This window comes from Penicillium taxi (genome assembly GCF_028828555.1).
Source record: "Penicillium taxi strain IBT 34144 chromosome Unknown utg000006l_segment0_segment0, whole genome shotgun sequence".
Lineage (NCBI taxonomy): Eukaryota > Fungi > Ascomycota > Eurotiomycetes > Eurotiales > Aspergillaceae > Penicillium > Penicillium taxi.
Window position 1 is genome coordinate 1131634 of NW_026643208.1, and position 25942 is coordinate 1157575.

Consider the following 25942-nt stretch of genomic DNA (forward strand, 5'->3'; position numbering starts at 1 on the left):
TCGTTCAATTTCCGGATAGACACTCTTAAACGATGGATCATCAGGGCCATAAAATTTATTTATCTTTAGATGGTCTGTATTGAGAGATATCTTGTGATGTCCATCGATGCAAGCGCTGGTCTCGGGCACAAGCTGAAGTTTGTAAGGAGAAGGTAGCAAAGAGTGTGTAAAAAGTACGTACCATCTCCTTGTGGGATACCAGCTTCCCAACATATCCTATCCTCGATGAAAAGTCTGTCTTGAGCTGCTCGAAGCAGCACACAACGGGCACTGACTCGGAGAAGAGCCAAGATGAGAACTCATGTAGCCGATCTATCAGAGTTTCCGAGTGCTCTTCTAGGTTCTGTAAGATTCTCTTTTCGGAGTGGAATCCAGCAGGTGCTAAACTGGCAATAATTGAACCCCAAGCGGCGGCGGCACTACCTCGATGAGGCGTACCCAAGAAGACAACACCGGCACAAGATTCAGCGATTTCATGATGCGATGGGCTACGAAATGATGAGACAATAGCCTATGAGTCATTAGCAGAAGATAATTGCGGGTTTCCGAGGCCTACCAACCTGCTCAATGAGATTGCCTCCGAAACTATGGCCGATAAAGATCAATGGTCTTTCCCGGGTCTATTAATTAAAACCAGTTGTTCAGATGCAATAGCTTATGATTAATCAAACTCAATGCGCTTACCTTCTCACGCTTGTTTCTCAAACTATCCAACAAACTATCCGATATGTTGGAAAGTCTTTGCTGAGGGGCGTTCATGAACCATTTTGAGTCGTAATTGAAAGTCATGACTCGACAAAAGATTCCAGCAGACGAAAGCTTTATCGGTAGCAGCTCTTTAAGCCAGTTGTAGTGCTGTTGCGGGTACTTAGAGGCTCCTGGAGGGTTATTAATTGGTTGCCAAACCCAAGCATAATCTGGATTTGCGGCGAGTCCATGTACCGCCACGATACTAGAATGATGTCAGAAGTTAGATATTTGCTCAAATAATATCAACATACTCTAAATCTGCATTTTCGTGGTCATGTAGAATCTGTATCGGATATCCAGCAGCGGGCGGACTGCTGGTGACTCGTCGCCATATAGAGGGTCCCAAAGCAAGGTTGAATCGAATCACGCCCGACGTATATGCGAAATAAAGGAGACAGCAAAGCGATAAAGCACTTATGATCGCGCTGGGAGATATTACGAGTATTGCAGTGATAGCAGCAATAGGTATGAGTAAAGACATGTTAGCTGCCCATTCTCCTGTCCGTTGCCGCTAGAGAACATGCTAAGGGTTCTTACTTTAGCAGTAGATTAAATATATTTGTTCCAGGTACAGCCCCAATGTTAGTAAGTGGTTTTTGTGAATGATGTTCAAAAAATGGCTAGTTGATTACATAGGTAGTCAGAGCAAGCCAATTATGAGTTACGCTTGAGAGCGCCACTGAGCAAATCGCTATCACCTGGACACAGCAGACTGACATGTATTGGCGCCTCATTGAATATACAAATCAATCAACCAATGAGACGACAAGTACAAAGCCTCATACTCCCCATGTACTATGTAGTTTTGTGGGGAGGTAAGTTTGTTGTTGATTTCTAATCTGACTTCTAATCTGCACCGCAGTGAGTTCGCCCGGTTTAGTTCATAACCTCAGCCTACCCTTGACGTTCGCATGGGAGCGCACTGATCGTCTCATCGAACCCTGAGTTCAGCTGGGGGTCCGTGTGACAGTTGTCAACGAATTGGGCGATGCGTACCCATTCATCCAGCTTCTCAGTGGGTGAAATGAGCAGTCAGAATACATGTCGTATTCAATCCTCTCGAGTGAATGATATCTTCTTTTTATTTCTCGACCTTGGCAACTAGTGACTATTCCTTTCCATCGGTACATGAGTACGGTACGTAAGATATATATGTAGAGAGTCAGCCTTTACAAATTATGAACAAGTAGCATACCCGAATGAAGAAAATAAAGGCTACCAATGACTGTTCTAGCTGAAAAAAATATTCAATATTAGTATGGGTAGTCTCTTCAAAGTCTTCAGGTTGAACATGAACCAACCAAGTTTACCACCGACCTCGGAGTACTAATCACGCTTTCGAAGGCTCCTATTGCTATGACTGGTCGCACATATTGATTATAAATAGAGAAATGTCCATAGCGTTGATTTTTGAGGGGAAGTTGGAGTATTTTATTGGTGCACCCCCAAACCTTCCACTGTTGACCGCTGCCCCTCTTACATCCTCCACAAACTCTTCGACTCTTCTTGCGTCTCGTCTTTATGTGCTGACTAGGACTTTTCTTCGCCAACTGAGCGTCAATTGATTAATTAGAGTTCATCTAGCAACTAGAACAGTCGTCAATCATGACAGTCATAGCCGAGAGCGGGCTTCGTCCCACGAAAGGTATCCATTGCCCAAGAGAACTACATACTCTGCAGTATGATAACACATGCTAGTCTGGACAACCCTCATTACTAATACGGCCTATCTGACGGGCCTCTTGACCTTGGAATACTCTCTCCGCAAAGTGGGCTCCAGGTATCCGTTGGTGGCTCTCTATACAGACACATTCCCCGCCGAGGGTCACGAAGCCCTCGATGCCCGGGGAATAATGAAGCAACGTGTCGAGTATCTCTTGCCATCAACACCCAAAGAATACATCAATGACCCACGTTTTTACGATTGCTGGTCTAAGCTCACGCCGTTCTCGCTCGTGGAGTATGAGCGCGTAGTGCAGCTGGACAGCGACATGCTCGTCCTTCAGAACATGGACGAGTTGATGGAGCTCGAACTAGACGAACCAGAACTGAATGGCAATGGGGATCGCGTATTTGCCGCTAGTCATGCCTGTCTCTGCAATCCGCTTAAAAAGCCTCATTACCCGGTTGACTGGTAAGAGTGCTCATTCTTATCAGCTATCAACTTATTTTCGCCGAAATGGATGCAAATAAATATACCCGTATTTCGTTTCTGACAATTTCAAAACAGGATCCAGGCCAATTGTGCTTTCTTTTCTCAGCATGATAATCCGGATGCTGCGCAGGATATTGGTGCTCCACCAACCACGGGCCTTGGCATTCCGAATGGTGGCCTCCAAGTAGTGAATCCGTCGAAAGGGATTTACGAGAAAATTGTTTCTCAGCTCGCTTCCTCTGCAACTTCAAGTTACGAATTCGCCGACCAGTCTCTCCTCGGAGATATGTTCTACGGGCGCTGGGTTGCAATCCCATATATCTATAATGCTCTCAAGACCCTGCGTTGGGAAGGCGTGCATGACACTCTCTGGCGCGATAAGAAGGTGAAGAATATTCATTACATCCTCAGCCCAAAACCGTGGGATGAATTTCATGAGGGTCTTCAGAAAAGCCAGGACCCATCGCATATGTGGTGGATTGAAATGAATGAGGACAGAGTCAAGGATGAGGAGCAGAGGGGCAAGAAGGATGGATTCTGAGCTCTTGAGCTCTTTGCATCAAATTACTAGAGAAAATGAAAGTATATAAAGACAGTAGCATATTGAAGCAACACTGAGCAAGATATTTAATACTGTGGTTCAACGAACTGAACTCTTAGAAGTGGCATCCCAGACACGCGGTGGCAAGTTGAAACTCGTCTCTTTCCATTTCACCGATCGCATTACTACTTTGTAGGCTGGTCAGATTAACCTCTTCATTGATAATTAGTGCCATCGTTATCTCTAATCCAAGAAAGCTATTATCAGCCGCAGGAAGATGGACAAAGGTTTAGAGTACACTTTTCTCAACATTTAGGCCAATTCAGGTCGATTCAAACAGGTGGTATGGGCCGAACCATAAGTAGCAAACACCTCTTTCAGTGTGTTAAAAATCATCCTCCTTATCAGACCATAATGAGCTGTGCATAAGCACTAATGCAAATGGAAGTTTGACTAATTCTATTTGTGTAGTGTTTGACAATCACACTTGCCCAGCTTATAGTATTATCTCTACCTCTGTACCAAAATGTATAGATATTAGCGCCAGATCACGGCAGGGTCTTTACGACTTTAATAGTACATAAACTATTCGTCAATTACTAAAAATGGCGGCCCCTAGTGATCGAAGTGACTAGGTCGCGCCACGTATATGACAAATTCGGAGTTAGAAGAGTGCCAAGGCAAAATATTATAGGATGATGGAAAGTAGGCGCATATGGAAAGCATCTAGCTGAGTCGGTAGTTGCCTTGACCCACTGTGGACATGTACTTGGTTTCCAAGGTTATTCAAGCACTTGATATATAGAATTTTCTTACGTCACAACCTCGATTTACTGCATACTTCGGCCTATTGATTTGGGTAAATTTGGTCACCTACCATGTGGTCTAATTTGCTTTATATTAGGGAGGGGGATATAAGTAAAATTTGTCCAACTTTCAATCCAATCCAGGCATAGTATCAGATCAGCTTGCTATGGCGAATGAATCGAATATGGTAATATCCCATCAGCTCCTAAATCCATAAATCACTGTATTGGCATACCTAATTTATATAGACTGAGCAAACAGCTCCCTTCATAGTTGATTTACTGGAAGCATCCCCAACAGGCAACTCAAAGTCCATACCTCAAGCTGAAATACTGTTCCCATCCACATACCGGACTAGTGAAGGCGATTTGGCTCCCATGGAATCCAATGAGAGGAGATTCCTTGATTCCGAGCTGTCCGTCGCTCGGCTCGATTGTATATATAGACACCTATGTGTTGCTGGGCTTCCTTTACCACCTCGGTCGCTACACCATCAAATCGTCTTGCAGCGGGAAATAACAATTTCCGAGTCGATGGATATGCACTTGATCTGGACAGATGCACGATTATTTCTCAAGCCGATTCCACGATTCCTCCTCTCAAAAGATTTTTGGAATAAATATCTCAATTGTGAACTAGGCTGCAAGTGTGTCCAGATGAGAGGTAGGTACTTAGAGGTCCTTTTTAGCACAAAACCTTGGAATAACTAATTTAAAGTAGAAGATTGCACAATAAAAATACAGCGAAGAGTTGCTCTTGGCTTCCTACTCACATATACGGGCCTCATAACTTTTGAAAGCGACTTTGCTATTGCAAAAGAGAAAGGCCTACTACCAAGGGAGGTCACAGGATGGACCGACTGGCGCAAGTTCGTGGAACAGATCATCACACCATCAATATATAACAATATCCACCGACGGTTTTACTATGGTGAGCTTCGCCTTCGACGGCTAAACGCTGTCTACTTTTTTACGAGGTTGCAATTTTATAGGAAGCAGTGGAAGAACTACTACGGCTTCCTCGGAGACCAGATGGGTTGGTTGGCTACGACTACCATCTACATTGCCCTCGTGTTGACTGCAATGCAGGTTGGGCTTGCAACAGATCGACTACATACAAATTTTCAATATATGAATGCGGCGTATGGGTTTAGTGTGCTCGCAATTTTAGGGCCCTTGATTTCTGGTGGTCTTATATTGATAGTGTTGGTGATTATGGTTTTTGTGAACTTGCAGGCTACAAGAGTCATGTCTGCAAAAAGGTTCAAACATATTAGTGATTGTGAAAATCGAAAGGTCTGATGTTGCTTGCGTAAAATCAATGAGTATATTGCCCCCTAGGGTCCCGCCATCGTTGAAGGAATTAGATATTCAGAGGTATATGGCCTAAAAAATATATATCAGAGGGACATGTATTCGACAACAAATAATCATATAGCGGCCAGACAACAAATTACGGGTATGGCACATAGCTAACGTGAGTCAAGAATCTAATGGCAATATCCCGTAGCTCGTCCAGATCAAGCACAAATTCGTCTGCCGGGTTTTATCGCAGAAAGACGAAGGCTATTCTAGATAACTCTTCGCAGTTGAAGAAGATCGGATGTTGCTGGATAGGAGGAATAGGGAAGATATCGCGTTCTTCATCCTTGTAAGGACTTCCGGTTATTTGCGGGAGCAGAATATGGATTTTTGGGGCGATATTAGAAAACTCCATGGATTTTCTGAGAAAGACTTAAGACTCTGAGGGTGGCTAAGGAGCAATATAGCGAGCATGGCCACCCGCTTTTTTCTGGAATGACGACGAGGATTACAATAATGTAAATGCAGATAGATTCATGAGGTTATGATACAGCCAAACCCACTTATAAGCAGGATCTTGGATTTTAATACTCTATTGGGATCAATGCGATGTGCCGTTAAAAAAATGCATTCCAAGGGTCTGCGTTCAAGTGCCAGAGCCTGTGACACAATACGCCTCGCCCAACTCAAGAGTACCGCAATTATTTTTTATACTCAGATTCCACTCCTAAAATTGGGCAAACATGATGCCATGGCTCTACCCCAGGAGATACCTCTCTGTATAAAGTGCCACATATAGCACGATGAAGTTGTTCCTGTAGGATTCTCTCAGTCAGCTTTCACATCCCTCAGCATCTCATGCTATTAAAGTGACATCTTACCACTAATGGTCAGTGCTGGTCGCTGGCCCCTCCACGCTGTAGGCATCATTTGCAAGCAGGTCAGTACAGCTACTATTGATACTGGGATTCCACTTCTGCAATTGAGCTAAATACTCCTATTTGATCGTGCAAAATTTTCATCGAGCTGTACCACATACCGTCGGTAGCATACGGAATTCGCGTCTGATGCCGTCGGCGCTAGCAGAGCTACCATCATTATGCTTGTGGCGGCATTGCTAAATGTGGTGACGTCCCAGTCTGCCATTACCACACGCAGTAGCAGAGCTCTGGCACCAAATTACTGCAACTGCTGTTGACACTGGAGTTGATGTCTTTGAACAATAGAACGAGATAGTGTTTTCGAGTGCGATAGGAAAGCATATACCACCGGATTACACATCATAGTACTTCCCGCGCTTCGTTGTCGTGCTGGACGCTGTCGGTCCAGCTAGTGCCACCATTAACTTTGCGTATACCACTATCTATGTCCTATTGCACCTGCCACCGTCGTGCTGCTTCAAGAGGCACCTCCCAGGAATGCTGATACAGATATTGGTACCAGTCAGGAATTGCTACATCTAGTGTTATAAGTGTCCGTGATGCTGATACATGTATCGCTACTGGTGGCGGTGTAGGTGGTGCAAGTATATTATAAGCACAGGATCTGGCTGAATTCGATATCGTGCAGTCGGGTAGGATCTGATTGATGGTTTCCAAGGTACCGGTGGCCATCCTGTTGTTATGGGCAATCTTTTGAAAATTGCCGCCGGAGGCTACTATAAGTTGGCGTACTCTGGTAGGAAAGTTGATGATACGGTGGCCAGTTTCACGTCAGCTGGGTATAAGCTCCCATAAGTATATTATATTGACACTGATCGCAGCAGTTCGGCGGCGCTGATTTGATGGCCCAGCATCCGACAGCTTCTTCGCGATGCACTTGCATGTCAGCCCTTTCCTGTACAACGACACAGCTAACAGGTAGGCAGGTTTCTACGCTCATAAAGCGTTCCATGGACAGTATATCAACAATGCCAGCAGCGTGGACAGAAACTTGATACGACAGCCGACCTTCATATGCAATCAATATTTCCAAATTACAAGGTAAAAAAAAAATTCGGAGGCAATGTCAGATGACAAGTCGAGCCACCAATGATGGTAGCTTGTCATTTTCGGACACTTCTTTATTTAGCTCGCAATAAGATATACAAAGAATAAAACCAAAAAAAGAATGAAGCACGTCAACATCTCTTATCAAGCAGCAAAAAAGAGCTACCCTCGGCCTTGATTTGAACTCCCTCAGAAACTCCATGAAAACCACCTTGACCCATCAATGACATAAGCGACCCCGTCTTTAAATCATACTGTGAGTTGTGAGATTGGGCCTATATATATATATGCATCTCTCCGCTTCTATGGTGCTGTTTTAGTGTAGCTTGTTTCGCTTTGGCCCGCTTGTAAGGGGACACTTCTTCTTCAGCGGCAGATCGCCTGTTATCTGGAGGAGGCGACTTGGCCTTTTCGAGGACTTCATTGTCGGAGTCTTCCTCTGTCTCAAAATAGGATTTGCAGAGCTTCCAGAGTTGCTTGGCATCGTTTGGGTAGAACCGGAGAACAGTGGCATGTGTTGTCTGAAAACAGTATCGGAATGTTGCGGTTGATGCCCCGGGCCACTGTAAAGGCTCCAACTTGGCAGTCTTCATTGGACCCACGAAGAATGGCGAGATGAAATCCTTCAAAAAGATTCTTTTGTAGAGCCCGTACTGTTTTGCGACATCGCCCTCTTCTTCACTCTCTTCTTCTTCTTCATTCTCTTCTTCTTCATTCTCTTCTCCTCCATTCCCTTCTCCTCCATTCCCTTATCCTCCAGCAACAACTTCCAGATAGTATTGAGGATACTTCGGGAAATAATGCTTTATATTCTTTAATGGTTGGTAAATCTCTATTCCGGTTGCCGCTTTTACGCTCTTTTTTGTTCCGGTCTCCCAAGTCGATGAAGTACTAGATATCGACGGGCATAATTATTAGTCTAGGTGATGAGATATAACCGTATTAGTGGTGATAGGATAGGTATAGAGAAATTGTATTAGCCACTAATTGAGGTACAAAATTAATCAGGCCGGTGTAGTCCTAGATTATGAGCTATATTTCAGATATATTCAACCACCCTAAATAGCCAAAAGAAACATAAGAATCAAAGTACCTGTTTACCTGTTTACCTTTAAAGTATTCTCACCTTTTATCAAAGCCCTCTTCTAATTTATCTTTATAAGCCGATATGAAGGCTCTAATTCTTGCTCTAGTGAAGAGATATAATTAAAGAGTCAGAAGAATGATGACATTAAGTAATCCCGGCATAAAGTAACAGTGATCTACTTACCACAGAGATGAAATAGTCCTAATGAAATCTTTCTAAGTAAAACTGTGGTTAGAAGACTCAATGTTTTCAATGGTTCCTTCTACTATCAGCGACCTCTTAATCCACTAGTTTAAAATTAGTATAGGCTTATGCTATTAGAGGAAATCAGGACAGAAACATAGGCTCCCATTAAATATCTCACTTCGATCTTCTAGCACAATGCTAATCTACATATCTTCTTCGAGGCTACTAAAAAATCGCCTATAAATAATAGAACTAATTTCATGACTAGTTATCCATTTTCACTAACCCGTCCTCGAGCGGAATGAATATACTAACGGACAAATTCTTTGATAAGTTTATGATCAGGAACATTGGTTTCGTGGCCCTTTTTATGGCTTCCTTTCCCATTTTGTTCGAGGAATCTAGAAGCAGGCCAGTTTTTATCCGCTTCTCATTTACATCAAAATTAGTGGGAGCCTTCTCTTTCCTTAGCTTTATATGTTGTTGGTATATCCTGAGTCCTCTGAGTCTTTGTCGGAACATGGATATTGCAATCCCGCAATATCATAGCCCGGAACGGAACAAACAGACCCCCGAGTCACGGGGGAATGACTATTAGGAACTCGAGTAGCTAGATGAACCGAACACATTTCACACCACCTTGCGCGCCGTATATACTAAGAATCTAGGACGAACTATAGCCTTTTCCAGTGTATATATTGCAACATGTGAACCCTGTTCTTTCAACGTAGCTGATCGACAGTCTTGGCTAGTCTCTTATCTTTATCTCGAATCGCATCTTCATTTGCATACGCTCCGAAGACATAGCCATTTCCCTATAATCGTTTATAGCGTTTCTCTTTTCTCGTTGATCATGATATTATCTCTAGCCTATAGGTGACTAGGTGAAAAGGTGCCGATAAGAGAAAGCAAGTTAAGTATACATAAGAGAATGAGTGATCGATCCCTAAGTAAGCAGGGAGCAGCCAATCACGCTCACTAAGTAGGTATTGTTGAATGGAGTAACAATTTTAAATATCTAGTAAATTAGATGAAATTTTTTTTGGGTAATTACTCGTCGCGATCACATCGTATTTCATCATACATCTCTTCGCAACGGCTTCAGAAGCACTTTATCGCGAGAGAGCAATGTCATCAATTCTCATGATCATCTTGACTGTCTCTGCTGCCAGCTCGATGGCACTGGTGCTCACCAGCAGTGGCTGCAAAATGTTCTCCTCTGTAATATCATCCTTCACGCCACCACTGCGGATGCTGACACCAGCGTTGTGCTGGCCCTGAGCGTGACGGTGACGAAGCTCGGTGACGACCTTGATCGAATTAAGACCAGCGTTCTCAGCAAGTGTTGTGGGAATAACCTCCATGGCCTCGGCGAACGCCTTCCAGCAAATGGACTCGGTGCCAGTGAGCTCACGGGCTCGCAAGGCCAGAGAGTGTGCCACCTCAACCTCTGGGGCACCACCACCAGCAATCATAGCACGCTTCTTGACGAGGCAGCGAATAACGCAAAGGGCATCGTGCAGCGAACGCTCAGCCTCCTCCAAGATAAGGCTGTTAGCGCCACGGGCAACAATGGACACAGTCTGGTTGATAGGGGCGGCAGTGGGAGGTTGCTTGATGCCGGTGATCTTAACGTAACGGGCACCAGAGGCCTGGACCTCCTCGATGAGATCAGCAGTACCAAGCTTGTCCTCGGTGAAAGAGTCGACATTGGCGACTGGCTTGCAGCCGAGACTCTTGCAAAGGAACTCAACTTCGTCGCGCTCGATGTCTTTGATGGCGAGGATCTTCAGGCGAGAAAGGAAGTGCAGAGAGAGATCGTTGACAGCGTCGCGGAGGATAGACTTTTGGATCAGCAGCACATTACACTTGGTCTTTTGGATCTTCTTGACCATATTGAGCAGGTACTGGCGCTCCTCCTTCAGGATCTTGTCCATCTGGCGGTAGTCGTTCACCACAATTTGGTTCTCCATCTAGAAAAGAAAGTCAGTCCTGGCTCTGCACTGACAATCCAGATTTTAACATACGTCTGGCTTAGGCGGGCTCAGCTGGAACTGAATGAGACCGATCCGGGCCTTTTCGATTCTTGTCGGGCCACCGCTACTCTTGAGGACCTGTTGGTTCAACACCAAGCCATCGATCATCTCGCTGTCCTCAATTGTTCCGCCAACCTTCTTCACGATCCGAATGTTTCGCAGATCAACATTGTCGGAAGTTCGGGGGTCAACAACCTTCAACACTGAGTCAACAGCCATAGGGCCTAGGAGGTTGGAGTGCTGGGAGACAATCTTTGACGAGAGTGAGGTCGAGGCGGCTTGCAGGAGAGTAGAACGGTCGGTCAGGTTGATCGGACGGGACATGTTGTGGAGGATCTCAACGGCCGCTTTGGCAGCGCGCTGGAAAGATTCGGAAATGACGGTAGGGTGGATGCCCTTGGACAGCAATTTTTCGGCGGCACCGAGCAGACTGCCAGCAATGACGACGACGGAGGTAGTTCCATCACCAGCCTCGACATCCTGGGCAGCACTGAGGTCGACCAGCATGCGGGCAGCGGGGTGCATGACGCTCATATCCCGCAGCATAGTATTTCCATCGTTGGTCTGTGGGGGGTTAGTCGGAGGTCTCGCCGGGGTCTAGGGTAAATGCGTACGATAATAGTCTTTCCCTTGGCGGTTTGGATCTGTAATTGCATTAGTTTCATGTCAAGGGCAAATGATCAGGGTGTACCTACCATCTTATCCATACCCCTGGGTCCCAATGACTGCGTTCATGTTAGCCCCTCATCTCTGTACTTGCGATTAGAATTGACAATGCATACTGTGCGAATAGCATCGGCGACAGCTAGATAAAAAATTAGTATAGAGCTTGAATCAATGGCTTTGTCATGGGCATACCTCGAGCTGCAAGAATGTTGGATTGCCGAACGGCCATAGGCTTCTCCTTGTCCTGCTTGATATTAGAAATCGGTCCCACAAAACAGAGGTTTCGACGAATCGCACCTTGAAGGAGGAGTTGTGAGACGCTCCCTGAGGAGCTACGGTCGCCATTTTGAATATTGATATTCAAAAACAACCAAAAGAAAGAAATAAAAAGGAGAGAGTTGGGTTGGCGGAGGTGGAGGACACACAGGAAATTCTGCGAGATTCTGGGGCGGTGATAAAGGCTTGGCGCGATTAGTGAGTTGAGAGCTCGGCCACCGCAGCTCTGTTGCATCACCAATCCATCCTTTGCGTGCCAAACAAACCTCCATTCCTCTTCAATTCTCGGGGATTATTACTATTATTTGTACTTCTTCACTTAATTTCGCCTTTGATTCTCTTCTCGTCGCAACTGTTCTAGCTCTTCGGCCCTAGGCTGTCAACATCTCGCATCATGCCTAGCGCTACTGGCCAGAACTGGGAGAAGTATCAGAAGAACTTCGCAGACGACGATGAACCGGAGAAGAAGATCACACCCCTTACAGATGAGTAAGTTATCCTGATGCATCCATGCACACTATCCGCCCACAGTTTGTTGATGATGAGGTTGCTGACGTCTTTGGCAGAGACATCGCAGTACTTAAGACCTATGGCGCTGCGCCCTACGCAAATGCTCTGAAGGAGCTCGAGAAGAAGATTAAAGAGAGACAAGCAAGCGTCAATGAGAAAATCGGCGTTAAGGTGATTACTTTTCGAGCTACACCTCCACTCTAACCCCCCAGAAGCTTACACCTGTTCAGGAATCCGACACTGGACTCGCACCTCCACATCTCTGGGATGTTGCTGCCGACCGACAACGGATGGCCGAGGAGCAGCCACTGCAAGTAGCTCGATGCACAAAGATCATTCAGGATGAGAAGGACGCGGATAAAAGCAAATATGTTATCAACGTGAAACAAATTGCCAAATTCGTGGTCAACCTTGGTGAACGTGTCAGCCCAACAGATATTGAAGAGGGCATGCGAGTCGGGTAAGTATTTCTGTTCGATTTTGATTTGCTTGCAGCTACTGATTTGATGTTACAGTGTCGACCGGAATAAGTACCAGATTATGCTGCCTCTGCCTCCCAAAATCGACCCCAGCGTGACAATGATGACCGTCGAGGATAAGCCGGATGTTACATACGGTGATGTGGGAGGTTGCAAAGAACAGATTGAGAAGCTACGAGAAGTTGTGGAGATGCCCTTGCTATCACCGGAGCGATTTGTGAACCTTGGTATTGACCCACCTAAGGGTGCTCTGCTTTACGGTCCTCCTGGTACTGGTAAGACTCTCTGTGCTCGTGCTGTGGCCAACCGAACCGACGCCACCTTCATTCGCGTTATTGGAAGTGAGTTGGTCCAGAAATACGTCGGTGAAGGTGCCCGGATGGTTCGTGAATTGTTCGAGATGGCCCGCACGAAGAAGGCCTGCATTATCTTCTTCGACGAAATTGATGCTGTCGGAGGTGCACGTTTCGATGACGGTGCTGGTGGTGATAATGAGGTCCAGCGTACTATGCTGGAACTGATTACACAACTGGATGGTTTCGATGCCCGTGGCAATATCAAGGTGATGTTTGCAACCAACCGACCGTCCACTCTGGATCCTGCTCTGATGCGTCCTGGTCGTATTGACCGAAAGATCGAGTTCTCTCTGCCAGACGTTGAGGGCCGAGCCAACATTCTGCGTATCCACGCCAAGAGCATGTCTGTCGAGCGAGACATTCGATGGGAGTTGATTTCACGACTCTGCCCCAACGCTACAGGTGCTGAGTTGCGTAGTGTTGCAACCGAGGCCGGCATGTTTGCTATTCGCGCTCGACGAAAGGTCGCAACTGAGAAGGACTTTTTGGCATCGGTGGAGAAGGTGATCAAGGGTAACCTAAAGTTCAACTCCACGGCCACATACATGCAATACAACTAGAGATCTGCAATGACAATTGCATGAGAATGGTGCTTGTGGATGTATGATCATACTATCTTTTGTATTTGGAGTTCTAGTCGACTTCTAGAGGAATCAATAGTCTAACAATTTCCAAGTTGAGTGTAGAGCCATAAGCTCCAGAGCTGTTGATTGGCAATGAGCTAGATATTCCAAAATTTTCGGAGACTATCTACAAGTTTGAGTGAGATACTTCCAGAGCTTTTTCCAAGGATAACTGTGGCAACTTTTTTATCTTCTCAGTCGTATGTACTCACTTTATCCCGCACCTGGACACTGGGCAACTGTTCGACCTGATATAATTGTAGCTCGGGAGGTTGCAAAAAATGATCACTTAGTTCTTGGACTTTGAACAAAGGTCATCTCGATGCTCATCATTAAAGAAGAAATTCAATTTGGAAAATCCTAATTTATACACAAAGTTTTCAAATCAGCTACAAAGGTATTGATATCTCTTATTCTCGTGCGGATGCTTGACATTGGATATACTAGCACGTGACGTCTATGGGGAACTCGGGAAGAAAGTATATCCGCGGGGTTCGGCTTCACGGAGCAGCTCTATAATATATCATTGAACCCGCGCATGATAGTATGAGTTACATGTCTTTATATTAGCCAATTGGATGCATATTCACCTACTTCTCATCATAGCCAATGGCCATGTAATACATTGTACAATGCCAGCAATAGATAGAGGTAAAGTCCTTAGCTACCTCGGCAATAGCAATGGTAATCAGTCCTGTTCTGATTGGCCAAGACACTCCCGTTTCCCCCCGGCGCTCTCGTCCGCAGTAAAAAATGCATTATGTCAGCCACTCAAACCGCCATCCCGAATTGCATTCCAGCGAAAGTTGAACCTGGCCCTAGAGTTCCCCAGTCCAACCTCTCCCCTCAACCCGCATACCTCAACGGTACTTTCTCTTCTTTGGGGTAATTAGAGACCTTCTCTCTTTTGACCCACCACGATGAGCTCCCTGAGCTTGCGGAGCATTGCTCCTGCCTCAAAGGTTAGTAGCCTTCAACTATTTTCGGCCCGGGATCGCATCAAGCTCATACCTTTTTGCCTACAGGTTTCCCGCATTTTGAGGGATCAGAGACGCCTTTTCTCTTCTACAAGGCCTGCCGGTACGCATTGGGATTTTTCGATTCTCTTACGCCACGATCTTACAAACTAATACAATTGTCGGCAGCCCGGGTCTGGACTGGTAACAACCCTTTGCGCGCTAAGGCTGCCAATGGCTACATCTCCGAGAAGTACCCTGTCATTGTAAGCCTATACTGTCGCGGAAACGAAGTACAGAATATATGAAAATCTGACCAAATCAGGACCACGAGTACGATGCCGTCGTTGTTGGTGCCGGTGGTGCCGGTCTTCGTGCTGCCTTCGGTCTTGCCGAGGCCGGCTTCAACGTTGCCTGTGTCTCCAAGCTCTTCCCTACTAGAAGTCACACCGTCGCTGCCCAGGGTGGTATCAACGCTGCTCTTGGAAAGTAGGTTTCGCCTTTATTTATCTGTGTCAGATGGCACGTGCATGAAACAGGATAGCTAACTCGACTACAGCATGCACGAGGATGACTGGAGATGGCACATGTACGATACCGTGAAGGGTTCAGATTGGCTCGGTGACCAGGATGCGATTCACTACATGACTCGCGAAGCTCCCGCCAGTGTCCGTGAATTGGAGGGTTACGGTTGCCCCTTCTCTCGTACTGAGGATGGCCGCATTTACCAGCGTGCCTTTGGTGGTCAATCCAAGGATTTCGGCAAGGGTGGCCAGGCCTACCGTTGCGCTGCCGCCGCTGACCGTACCGGTCACGCTCTGCTGCACACTCTTTACGGCCAGTCTCTGCGCCACAACACTAACTACTTCATCGAGTACTTCGCCCTTGATCTCTTGATGGAGGATGGTGAGTGCCGCGGTATCATTGCTTACAACCAGGAGGATGGTACTCTGCACCGTTTCAAGGCCCACCACACTGTCCTGGCCACCGGTGGTTACGGACGTGCCTACTTCTCCTGCACTTCTGCCCACACTTGCACTGGTGATGGTATGGCCATGGTTGCCCGTGCTGGTCTCCCTAACCAGGATCTGGAGTTCGTCCAGTTCCACCCCACTGGTATCTATGGTGCTGGTTGCTTGATCACTGAGGGATCCCGTGGTGAGGGTGGTTATTTGCTCAACTCCGAGGGTGAGCGTTTCATGGAGCGTTATGCCCCTACCGCTAAGGATCTGGCTTCCCGTGACGTTGTGTCTCGTTCCATGACCCTTGAGATTCGTGAGGGCCGTGGTGTCGGTCCCGACAAGGATCACATTTACCTGCAGCTTAGCCACTTGCCCGCTGAGCTCTTGCACGAGCGTCTGCCCGGTATCTCCGAGACCGCCTCCATTTTCGCCGGTGTCGATGTCACCAAGCAGCCCATTCCCGTCTTGCCCACCGTCCACTACAACATGGGTGGTATCCCTACCAAGTATACCGGTGAGGTTCTGGGAGTTGATGAGAACGGCAAGGACAAGGTTGTCCCTGGTCTGTACGCTTGCGGTGAGGCCGCCTGTGTATCTGTCCACGGTGCTAACCGTCTGGGTGCCAACTCCCTGCTCGATCTCATTGTCTTCGGTCGTGCTGTTTCCCACACTGTCCGTGACCACGCTTCCCCTGGCGCTCCGCACAAGGAGCTGGCCTCCGATGCCGGTGCCCAGTCAATCAAGGACCTTGACTTTGCCCGTAACGCCGACGGTCCCAAGTCCACCTTTGAGGTCCGCAACGCTATGCAGCGCGCCATGCAGACTGATGTCAGCGTGTTCCGTACCCAGGAGTCTTTGGATGACGGTGTCAAGCGTGTTAACGAGATTGACACCTGGTACGAGCAGGTTGGCACTAAGGACCGCAGCATGATCTGGAACTCTGACTTGGTCGAGACTCTTGAGCTCCGCAACTTGCTTACTTGCGCGTATGTATCCCCTGTAAAAATGGGTTATGAACAAGAATCAATGCTAACTACCTACTTCTACAGTACCCAAACCGCCACTGCCGCCGCTAACCGCAAGGAGTCCCGTGGCGCTCACGCCCGTGAGGACTTCCCTGACCGTGATGACGAGAACTGGATGAAGCACACTCTCACCTGGCAGAAGGAGGCCCACGGCAAGGTCGAGCTCGGCTACCGTGAGGTCAAGTCCCAGACTCTGGATGAGAATGAGTGCAAGCACGTGCCCCCCTTCAAGCGTGTCTACTAAGTGTTTTCATACTCTGTTTGACAGTTGAGGTCAGATGCAAGGAATATACCACGGATTCGATTCAGACGCCGCAGATCGATCTACAGATGCGGCGTCGATGAATGTGTCCATGAAAAGAGCATATTTTCTGTTTTGTGTTAACTTACCAACCTGTATAGCCATATTTTCCTTTTATCCTATAGGCGAGTTGGTGTACTGAGTGATTTTTTCTCAGTTTCTCTGATATCATTGGAATTTCTTTTTTTTTAACCTTGATTTTCCTCTTAACCGATAAATCTTTCGTAGGATCCATCATCGCTTTCAACCATTTCACTTCGTCTTTTTAACCTTTAACATTTGACCCTAGATCTATTCTCGATGGCTTCGGAACAAAGCAACATCACTACTCCACCACACATCTACAACTCCGCCTTTGTGTCAAGTCTATTTCCAAAAATGTTTCAGTGTTACTATCGAGCTGGTGAACTGTTTCAGCATTGGAATATATCATGAAACTGAATTTGGTCAAAGACAGTCCAGGAGGCAGGACCCCTTGACCCGTCAAATAATGACACCAGATCGAGTACGAACAAAGAACTTGCCTTTCATCTTCCAGACTCGACCGCCACCTTGATGCTCAATACTCTCTGCTCCCAACATCCATCGATGCCACTAACCAGAGTCATCTCATTCTTTTATCCCAATATTCTATCCTACACTCATTCACTCACCCATGCCTCGCTCGTTGATTCTCGAGCAGAGTTGATTAAAAGGCATCTACATCTATTCTTCCTGGTGGATAATCTGCGAGATGGCGGACGAGACCTGCACTGGCAATAAGCTCTGGTATGTCTGTATTGCAGGGCACTTTCGAGGATGCTGCTCCAGCAACCCTTGTACATCAGGCATTTGTCCAGACGATGACACTTCGAGTCTTTCTGTGACTTCGGTTTCGTCAACATCCTCTAGTATATTTGAATCACCAACGGCAATCAGCACTGCGATGACATCTACTAAAGAGGTAGACTCGAGCTCTGCAAGTTCCACGAGCTTGACCTCCACTCCTATCACTGGCGTAGACTCTCTGGGCGCTTTGCTGACTACCACCACGGGTACCCAGGCGACAAAAGCTTCCGCTGCAACTTCAACTTCAAATTCCACTCCAACCAGCCCCTCACGCAATTCTAGCAATGTCGGTGGAATATTTGGGGGCACTGTAGGGGCTGTGGTGGGCTTGGTCCTCTGTGGCACTCTGTTTTTCATATGGAGGCGTAGGAAACGCCAAAGGGTGTTCAATATCAACCTGCACCCATCAGTCTCCACGTGCTCTCTCCACAAACGAGAAATAACTCCAATAACTAAGACAGTTCTGTCAACAGGTGATGAGAATCAACCTTTACGTTCAGATGATGAGCGCGAACTTGATCGTTTCGCTCCGGGCGAACATAAGCCCGAGAGCTCAGTGTTAACGAACTCCGTACTCCCGAGATTTTCAACAGCAAGATCAAACCCAGGCATAAGCATACATAATCCTGACACCTCAAACCTGAGCCTTACAATCCCAGCGTCCAGTTCCACGCCGTCACTAAGCTCTGGATATCCCACGATTGAAGACCTGTCACAAGTCCATCCGAAGAAACATGTCAAACCAGCCGAGCTTCCTGCTTCTACGCCCAGGGGGATTGGATTCACTCCAGAACTATACGACACTGGATTCTACCGCCAAAGAGCAGAATTGGCCGAACAATCCCAGAGAGAACTGATCAATATACCACTCGAACAAAGAAGACGGCAGAACAAGCCCCGATCCCGACATCATAAACCGGGCGCAAGGTCCTGCGACTCATCATCGCCTCGTACCCCGAGCTCTGCTACCAGTAATGAAACCATGAGCCCTAGACTCATGAGCCGACAAACAGCGCGGAGAGTATTAACCACAGAAGGGGTTGTTCTAGGAGCAACACTAGACTCTCACGACAGCGCTGAACAAGACCACATCCTGAATCCAAATAGGCTTAATACAGCTGACCACGTGATGAGCTTTATGGATTATGAGCTAGTGACTCGGTCTGCTGCGGGGTTATCTACTGAGACGTCAACAGAGGGCCAAACTATTCCCACTCTGACTACTCTTGAGGAAGATCCTCTCTCCCCACTAGGCGATGCTCCGCCTGCGTATAATGCCGAAGGGGCAGTCTCGCAGGTCAGAGACACCAAGTCTCCACATGGCACTTTGGGATGTACAGCTCGCAGAGAGTAATTTGTTTTGTCACATTTTCGCATTGGGGGTTGTCGCTGCCAATATTTGACCACATTGGGGTCTAGTTAATTTCCTATGTCGCAGTAGATTATATCTTACCAAGCTATTTAGGTCTTTAGAAAACCCCAGACTATTGTCTAAATGAAGCCTTGGCTACTCTAGAAGCCATACTAGTCGATATCAAGTTAGCATCGAAGCAAAGGAAAGACAACAAAGAAATAAGCAAATTGAAAGTGGCAAATAACCCATGCATCAAGTCTCTTCTTACAAGTCATAACTGCCATGCATGGTTTGCTTACTTACAGGGAGTATCTGCCCCCGATGCTGCGACAGAACGCCCTTATCCTCACATAATTGAAGTTTTGCTTTTTTTCTACATATGACATGTCAAAAAAGATTCCAACCTTACAAAGAATGAGATAATATATGGTATGATTTGGTCTCGACTTTTTTGTCACTTATGCACCGGAGGAACAGAGGGGGCAATGAAATGAGCTTTTCGCAGGATAAGATCTATATGTTGATCCGTTTATCACACTTTTAGGACCAGAAAAGCTGGAATCGGATATATTTCCACTCCGTCTTGTCCAGATGTGAGTTAATCACAGTCAAGCACTCGGTTTAACTAGCATCATTAGCATGACTAGCATGTTTGCTACGTACATGGATGTTCTGCCCAGATTACCAAAATTAGCGCCGAGCCCCTCACTTGGCTTTCAATCCATCCTAACATTTGCTGGAGATTCTTCCTCTCTCAGTCTCACTTCTTCTGTTTGTTGTTATTATTATTGTTATTCGTCTTCGTCTTCGCCTTCGTCTTCTTTATCTCTCATGGTTCCTTCTGAGGTTGACTTATCTACACCAATTTACCCAACTTGACCATCGTCTCTTCACACCCACTGAAGACTTAACACCCCGCTTGATCTAAAAAAAAAAAAGTTACAGCTGGAGACATTCTCCCAGCCTCTTTTCCTCCTAGAAAGTCATTCTATTGCAGTAAATACCGTACCAATACACTGTCTCGAAAAAATCCTTCACGAACGTCAAAACACTTCACGCAATGGCATCTCAATCCACATCCATGTTGGAGTTCCAGACAAAAGATACCACATTGATTAGAGATGCAGAAGAGACTTCAAATGCTGTAGGGATTGCAGAGACTCTAGAATATCAAGAGTTTCCACAGGCCGAAGCCACTCCATCAGAACTGGATGCATCAGTGTCCGAAGAGGCATCGGTGCCAGAAATCGATCCCGACACCGAGTACGAGTATGATTCAGAGGACATCGATATAATACGAATATCAGATTTGCAAGAGCAAATGAAAAGTTTGTTCCATGCGCTCCTCTCCCGCATGTTGAAGTTTAAGATTATGGAGCCTGCGACAGACTCTGAACCTGATCTCTTCTTCAAAGCCGAAATCGCCAATTGGATCGATGATGTGAGGAGGGCATGCGATCAGATGAACACAACTGTGCAGGTGTTCGATGAGAAAGGAGTCAATGAAGCTATCGATGAGTTGGCCAATTTGATCGTCGTCATGAGCAGTTGTGTTGATGAAAGTGATCGCATCAGCAAAGCGGCCAACATTAATTTAAGCGAGGTCAACTTGGGCGCCCTCAATATTGGATCAACTTCTGAAAAATGAACTGGGGGATCAGGATTTGGACTGCGGAACGAATTGAGAGTGTATATCTCTTAGATACTCTTTCGACACAAGTGAATGAATTTTCGGGTACCAATTTTATTCCCCAAACATGGAATCATATATGCCACCTCTGATCATCACATATTATCTACACTGTACATACAAATACAACCCAGCCATTACCTACAATCCTCAATAACAGTCCACACAACCGTCGATACAACTGAACCCCCAACCTTCTCCATAACCTTCTTACTAGCAGTGTTATACTGGGCAACATCAGCATGCGTCCACCCCTGCACAGCAGACTTCAACCCCTCATCTTCAATGCCAGCTTTTTCCGCACAAAAGACCCCACCATCAGCCATGCCCCGTCTCATAGTCTCCCTAGACAAAGAAAGCGCAAGACCCTTTCCCCGATGCTCAGGCTCAACATGCAACGTCGCCAACGAGCCTTCCACGCCCAAAAATGCCCACGCAATAGGCCACTCCTCGGTCGTTTCATCGACACGCACTTGCGGTGGATCATAGTAGATCGCTACACCGGGCATAGTGGACAATTGGGCTCTGGAGCGTGGGATGTGCGTGCGACTCTGCACTAGATCTAACTGGGAATCAAGGACGCCTGTACGGCCCTGTCGATCGGCGAAGCGATAACCGGGTGGGAGGACAGCCTCGCTCTCGCCTTTCGGCGGAGTGAAGACTGATCTCCGGAAGAGATACTTCTTGTACGGTGGGTTATCGTAGCGGTGGATGCGTAGACCAGCTATTGGGACTGGGTCTATGTCATTACCCTCGTTGTCTGTGGGGGCTGGAAAGACACCTGAGTCTAGAAGGAGATTGAATAGACCCGTGTGAAGGGATCCTATCAGAAAAGCCCGTGGATCTGGGGCTGGGATCAGGGGTACGTCATTTTCAATATCGGACTTTGCCGGCGAGGTAGGAGTTCCAGTTCCAGTTCTAGTTCCAGTTCCTATTCTGGGGACTCCACTCAGGGATGACAGGTATTCTGGTAAAAGGTTTGCCTTGACGTATGCTAGCAATGCTAGTAATTGGGCTCGTGTTTGACGTAATACGGCTGGAGGAGCCGTCAGAGTTGACACGCTATATTTGGCCTCATTTTGGTCTTGGCCTTGGCCCGGGGTAGTGGAGATCGATGATGCAGCAAGCCTGGATAGGGACAGTTGGGCAGCAGAAGAGTCAGGACTAGTGGACCCGACTTCAGGGATAATGGGGATGATTGACGTGTGCTCCGCTTCTAGGCTGGAGTAAACGAGGATTTGGATCTCTCTCCCACGAAACAGGTCAACTACGGCAGCCTTAGAAGTAATGAAGTTAGTTCAAAGTGAATCTTGGGCTTCAGCGATTTAGTGGGATCCATAAGCTATTTTAGGTTGTACTTACGAGCCATGGGGTGTCAGGGGAAGATCCCTGGAAAGTAGCCAGGATCTTGGCTGTGGGGCTTGGATATGTGATAGAGTGCTGTATACGACGAGTAAGGACAACAGAGTAGGGAAGTTGGGCTGCTAGAAGCGGCAGGATTGCGGAAGCATCTTGTTCGTAGATTTGAATCATGGCTTAACCCGACGGTTTGGATACGTAGATACGCAGTGCGATGTATCAGTTCTTATTTCCCGTATTGCTTATTTTAGCGCATGTTGTGTGTAAGTCCGGGATAATGGATACTGGGAACTCTTAAATTGAATATTTCAAAAAAAGAGCAGCTAGTCAAATTAGTCAAAAATAGCCAATTGACAGGTTGACACATTGTTTTATATTAATTTTAAAAAACCAAGTGAGTCACGGGCTGAAAAGGTGGAGACTTGGAAGGATGAGGCTAATCCAAATGTAGTAAGTATAGGGCTTCTAGATCAATTCCGTTTACGACATATCCCGTATATGACAAGTATACAGGTGCAAGTCAAGTAGTTTAATTCCATTTGTCAGATTACTAAATTATAATTATTTCTTAATTACCCGTGGCGGTGCAACTATTGATTTGAGGTCGGATCACTAATCACGATTATAGGCTGACATCTATACTTTAATCTACCAATCGTTATTTGACCCATATATTCCCATATAGAAAATTAGTATGTGATGTTTTGATTTGATATTTTGGGCTGCCTTGAAGGCCTGATAATTGAAAAATTAAGAGAGAAAGAGAAAAAAAAAAGAAAAGAAAAGAAAAGAAAAAAATAGAAACAAAATAAACGACAAATAGTTATAATATCATCATGTAGGGGGGACCTTTTTAAGTATCACCTGACCAGGGACTGCGAGTCCCCACCATCCAATCTTCCATTGCAAGCCATTCACTCCATCGCGCCTCTGCCGCCCTAATCTCCTCTTCGGAAGGGCCCCGCAGAGGTCGCAGAAACGGAGTTTGTTCATCCGGCAATATATCGTAGGCAGCTTTGGTCGACGCCCATCCAGAGCTCTTCGCTGTGAAGAGATAGTTTGTACGCTCTTGTTTATAGATACATCCAATACCAGCTTCCCAATTATCACCAAAGAATGCACGCAAGGTGGTCGGAGAGTCCTGTGCCGTAATAATGAGGCGTCGCACATAGAGTCGAAGAGAGACATAAGGCATAGCTGTCTCCTGAGGGCGTTGCGCCGGCAGACGGATATTGACAAAGGCAGCCACAGACTGCACATTGGCGGTAAACTGGCTTGACTCGAGGAAGTATTGCATGCATTGCTTGTAGTGTGGATACCAGCCGGCGGGGTCTACTCGGCCAAACTCGCCCTCGTGTGAGAGGGATGGCTCCGGGGAGATATTGCCTTCGCCTCCATGATATTGTTCGCGTCTATCGGCCGTGCATTCAGCCTCTTGTTCAGATCCTAAATAATGGGGACGTTTCAGAATGTATGCACAGGACACATTCCCCCCACGAGGAATGGAGAATGAAGTAAATGAGGAAAGACATACGGTGTTCGTGAGAATATGGGCCGTGCCAATCCATGCGAGAGTTTTCCCAGCGCTCTCTTCCAGAATCTTGCATACTGAGAGACATGATTTGACATAGAAGGATAGTGGATAAACAGATAGTGAATTAAAGATTTGGACATTTCTGGGGGAAGGCGACTGGGTCGCTCCTTATAGGCGTTTTTTTTTTTTTTTTTTTTTAGAGGCCTCGGCCCTTCATTTCACTAGAAAGTAATAAAGTAATAACGGGCAGGCCGGGGGTAGACAGGCCGCCCCCATTGCGGTGTGATGCTGAAAATTATCACATTGTGAAGATCAAGGACCAGTTCGGGGTATGGGGAAGGTGGAGTCAGCAGATTAAAGTCAAGTCACTTTGATCAGTATCTCTTAAGACGAATCAAGAAGCCACAAGCTTGAGCCACATCTGTATGATTCAGTAATACCTAATGTGGCTCGTGCAAGGGGTTAGTGGCTGTGTTTCGGTGGAATCCGAGGATTTGCAGGTTCCGACAATTAGATTGTCAGGCACCATAGATCTTCGTCTAGCTTGTTCTTAGCTTCTTTAGCTTGTTTAGCTAATACTTAGCCTGTTTGGCCTATTCAGCTTCTTTAGCTTGATCTAGTCTTGCATTAGTCTCTCAATAGTGTGGGTAAGCCCACTCACTATCGTTTGAAGAGCCGGGTCTTGGATCGATTTCGTATTTGGAGATCTTCCTATTCCTGAATCTAAGAATCTTCGTTCAGAGCTGCTATACGGAGGTGAGCTTTAGCCTTTCCATTGACGTGTTCGGCATTCTTGTCGGATCCTGAATCCTGGAGAGCCCCGCCCCATTCCTTCTTGATCTTAACCTTAGATAAAATATGATGTATCCTAAACTTCGGATATGTCGGGAGGCTGGGGTAAAGGAGTTCAACCATTTTCCATTTCCATCTGAGAACGGAACGTGGAACATGGAACAAGAACGAGGAAATGAACGGTGACATTCTCTGACACGCAAGGGATAGAATAATACAAAAGTACGAGACTAGAAAGGCAACAGTATTCCATCTTACAGGGATATCGCCTGTTATTGCTTTCGCCTGAATTCGTATCTCATAACTCGGTCTATCCGATCGATCTAGTCAGCTCCACCAATGGTATTTCCTTCCCCTTGGCTGGGTTCGATTACGTCGGTAAATATTATTTTTATTTTTAATTCAAATTATCTTGACGTTCGTTGTTTGAGATTGACTCCACTCAAATTCGGACCTGATCTACTTAAATCTTCCAGCTGTTTAAATACGGCCTTGTCTCATCATTTCAACTGCACCGACGATCAGACAAGACAGTCCTGTCTCTTATCACGACTTCCATCTCTAAATCCCCGCCAAATAATACATCTCCCCAACCATCACTATGCCTCACCGAATGTATCTGAACAACTATGAACTCTACGTAAGTTGTTTTGTGTTGAGAGTGCCATGTCCTCGATCTAATGAATATCTATAGAGTTCCCGTGAGAGTCTTGAGAGTCGTCGCTCGCCACCACCACCAGACAGCCAGCTCCTCAATCCTTTGGCAACTCTCTACCCACATGTTGCAAACATGCAGCCTCGGAACAGCACTTACAACTTTGATGGCTACCGTGATACAGGCTACTTTGTTGCCGCTTATACCACAAACTCCAACCAGCCCTCTCCTTCATCTCCATCTCCGGCAGACAGCTGTAAGTATTACTCTTCTTTCTTCAAAGATACTCAGATACTAACATTCAATCCAGGCCAACCACCATACCGTCGCTTTGTCTCCAGACTCCGCCGACTGCTCAGCCGGGACGATTTGAAATCTCCTGGTCGTCGATTGAGATCGCGTCCTGATACTGCGCGGCCTGATACAGCCAGACCTTCCACTGCACGACCTTCTACAGCATGGTCTAATATGGCGCGACCTACTACTGCACGACCTACCACCTCTCGGGGCTTGCATGACCTATTATTCTAAAGTGTTTTCTGAATACTTTAAACGAGACACTCATTATCTTTTCTTTCACTTTCGTTTTATTTCCGCATGCGAGCAGTCTTTCTGAGTTCTCTTTTCTTTGCTGTTCATTTCTTGTCTTTTTGATCGTCGGACCTCAACGAGCGGGGGATTTCTTGTTTGATCTTTTCCAGAAGCGATGTTTTAGCGCAGGAGGT

General features: G+C 46.4%; 12 protein-coding genes across 12 annotated transcripts; 6 read left to right on the top strand and 6 right to left on the bottom strand.

Moving 5' to 3' along the window:
• Window positions 1–2355: 2355 nt before the first annotated feature.
• Window positions 2356–3446, top strand: N7495_009540 (glycosyltransferase family 8 protein; the record flags this gene model as incomplete). The annotated part of the gene is made up of 3 exons (XM_057212191.1): window positions 2356–2395; window positions 2449–2884; window positions 2981–3446. The coding sequence occupies 3 exons, from the start codon at window positions 2356–2358 to the stop codon at window positions 3444–3446; spliced, it is 942 nt and encodes a 313-aa protein (XP_057059054.1).
• Window positions 3447–6437: 2991 nt separating this feature from the next.
• On the bottom strand, window positions 6438–6700 carry N7495_009541 (uncharacterized protein; the record flags this gene model as incomplete). Its single annotated transcript, XM_057212192.1, has 2 exons — window positions 6438–6530; window positions 6608–6700. 2 exons carry the CDS (start codon window positions 6698–6700, stop codon window positions 6438–6440), a joined length of 186 nt encoding a protein of 61 aa, XP_057059055.1.
• A 1117-nt stretch (window positions 6701–7817) lies between these two features.
• On the bottom strand, window positions 7818–8135 carry N7495_009542 (uncharacterized protein; the record flags this gene model as incomplete). Its single annotated transcript, XM_057212193.1, has 1 exon — window positions 7818–8135. The coding sequence occupies one exon, from the start codon at window positions 8133–8135 to the stop codon at window positions 7818–7820; it is 318 nt and encodes a 105-aa protein (XP_057059056.1).
• Window positions 8136–9927: 1792 nt separating this feature from the next.
• Window positions 9928–11862, bottom strand: N7495_009543 (chaperonin-containing T-complex subunit CCT4; the record flags this gene model as incomplete). The annotated part of the gene is made up of 7 exons (XM_057212194.1): window positions 9928–10788; window positions 10843–11415; window positions 11466–11495; window positions 11547–11576; window positions 11634–11656; window positions 11710–11761; window positions 11815–11862. The coding sequence occupies 7 exons, from the start codon at window positions 11860–11862 to the stop codon at window positions 9928–9930; spliced, it is 1617 nt and encodes a 538-aa protein (XP_057059057.1).
• A 441-nt stretch (window positions 11863–12303) lies between these two features.
• rpt1 (proteasome regulatory particle base subunit RPT1) lies at window positions 12304–13698 on the top strand (the record flags this gene model as incomplete). The annotated part of the gene is made up of 3 exons (XM_057212195.1): window positions 12304–12474; window positions 12519–12763; window positions 12819–13698. 3 exons carry the CDS (start codon window positions 12304–12306, stop codon window positions 13696–13698), a joined length of 1296 nt encoding a protein of 431 aa, XP_057059058.1.
• A 983-nt stretch (window positions 13699–14681) lies between these two features.
• N7495_009545 (uncharacterized protein) lies at window positions 14682–16948 on the top strand (the record flags this gene model as incomplete). Its single annotated transcript, XM_057212196.1, has 6 exons — window positions 14682–14723; window positions 14787–14841; window positions 14907–14983; window positions 15043–15206; window positions 15277–16665; window positions 16729–16948. 6 exons carry the CDS (start codon window positions 14682–14684, stop codon window positions 16946–16948), a joined length of 1947 nt encoding a protein of 648 aa, XP_057059059.1.
• Window positions 16949–17738: 790 nt separating this feature from the next.
• N7495_009546 (uncharacterized protein) lies at window positions 17739–19187 on the top strand (the record flags this gene model as incomplete). Its single annotated transcript, XM_057212197.1, has 1 exon — window positions 17739–19187. The coding sequence occupies one exon, from the start codon at window positions 17739–17741 to the stop codon at window positions 19185–19187; it is 1449 nt and encodes a 482-aa protein (XP_057059060.1).
• Window positions 19188–20247: 1060 nt separating this feature from the next.
• N7495_009547 (uncharacterized protein) lies at window positions 20248–20835 on the top strand (the record flags this gene model as incomplete). The annotated part of the gene is made up of 1 exon (XM_057212198.1): window positions 20248–20835. The coding sequence occupies one exon, from the start codon at window positions 20248–20250 to the stop codon at window positions 20833–20835; it is 588 nt and encodes a 195-aa protein (XP_057059061.1).
• A 188-nt stretch (window positions 20836–21023) lies between these two features.
• Window positions 21024–22410, bottom strand: N7495_009548 (uncharacterized protein; the record flags this gene model as incomplete). Its single annotated transcript, XM_057212199.1, has 2 exons — window positions 21024–22154; window positions 22240–22410. Coding segments are annotated over 2 exons (1302 nt in total), but the record flags the coding sequence as incomplete, so codon positions are not given.
• A 679-nt stretch (window positions 22411–23089) lies between these two features.
• N7495_009549 (uncharacterized protein) lies at window positions 23090–23855 on the bottom strand (the record flags this gene model as incomplete). The annotated part of the gene is made up of 2 exons (XM_057212200.1): window positions 23090–23682; window positions 23771–23855. The coding sequence occupies 2 exons, from the start codon at window positions 23853–23855 to the stop codon at window positions 23090–23092; spliced, it is 678 nt and encodes a 225-aa protein (XP_057059063.1).
• A 638-nt stretch (window positions 23856–24493) lies between these two features.
• On the bottom strand, window positions 24494–24685 carry N7495_009550 (uncharacterized protein; the record flags this gene model as incomplete). Its single annotated transcript, XM_057212201.1, has 1 exon — window positions 24494–24685. The coding sequence occupies one exon, from the start codon at window positions 24683–24685 to the stop codon at window positions 24494–24496; it is 192 nt and encodes a 63-aa protein (XP_057059064.1).
• A 490-nt stretch (window positions 24686–25175) lies between these two features.
• On the top strand, window positions 25176–25748 carry N7495_009551 (uncharacterized protein; the record flags this gene model as incomplete). Its single annotated transcript, XM_057212202.1, has 3 exons — window positions 25176–25202; window positions 25257–25473; window positions 25528–25748. The coding sequence occupies 3 exons, from the start codon at window positions 25176–25178 to the stop codon at window positions 25746–25748; spliced, it is 465 nt and encodes a 154-aa protein (XP_057059065.1).
• Between the last annotated feature and the right edge of the window lie 194 nt (window positions 25749–25942).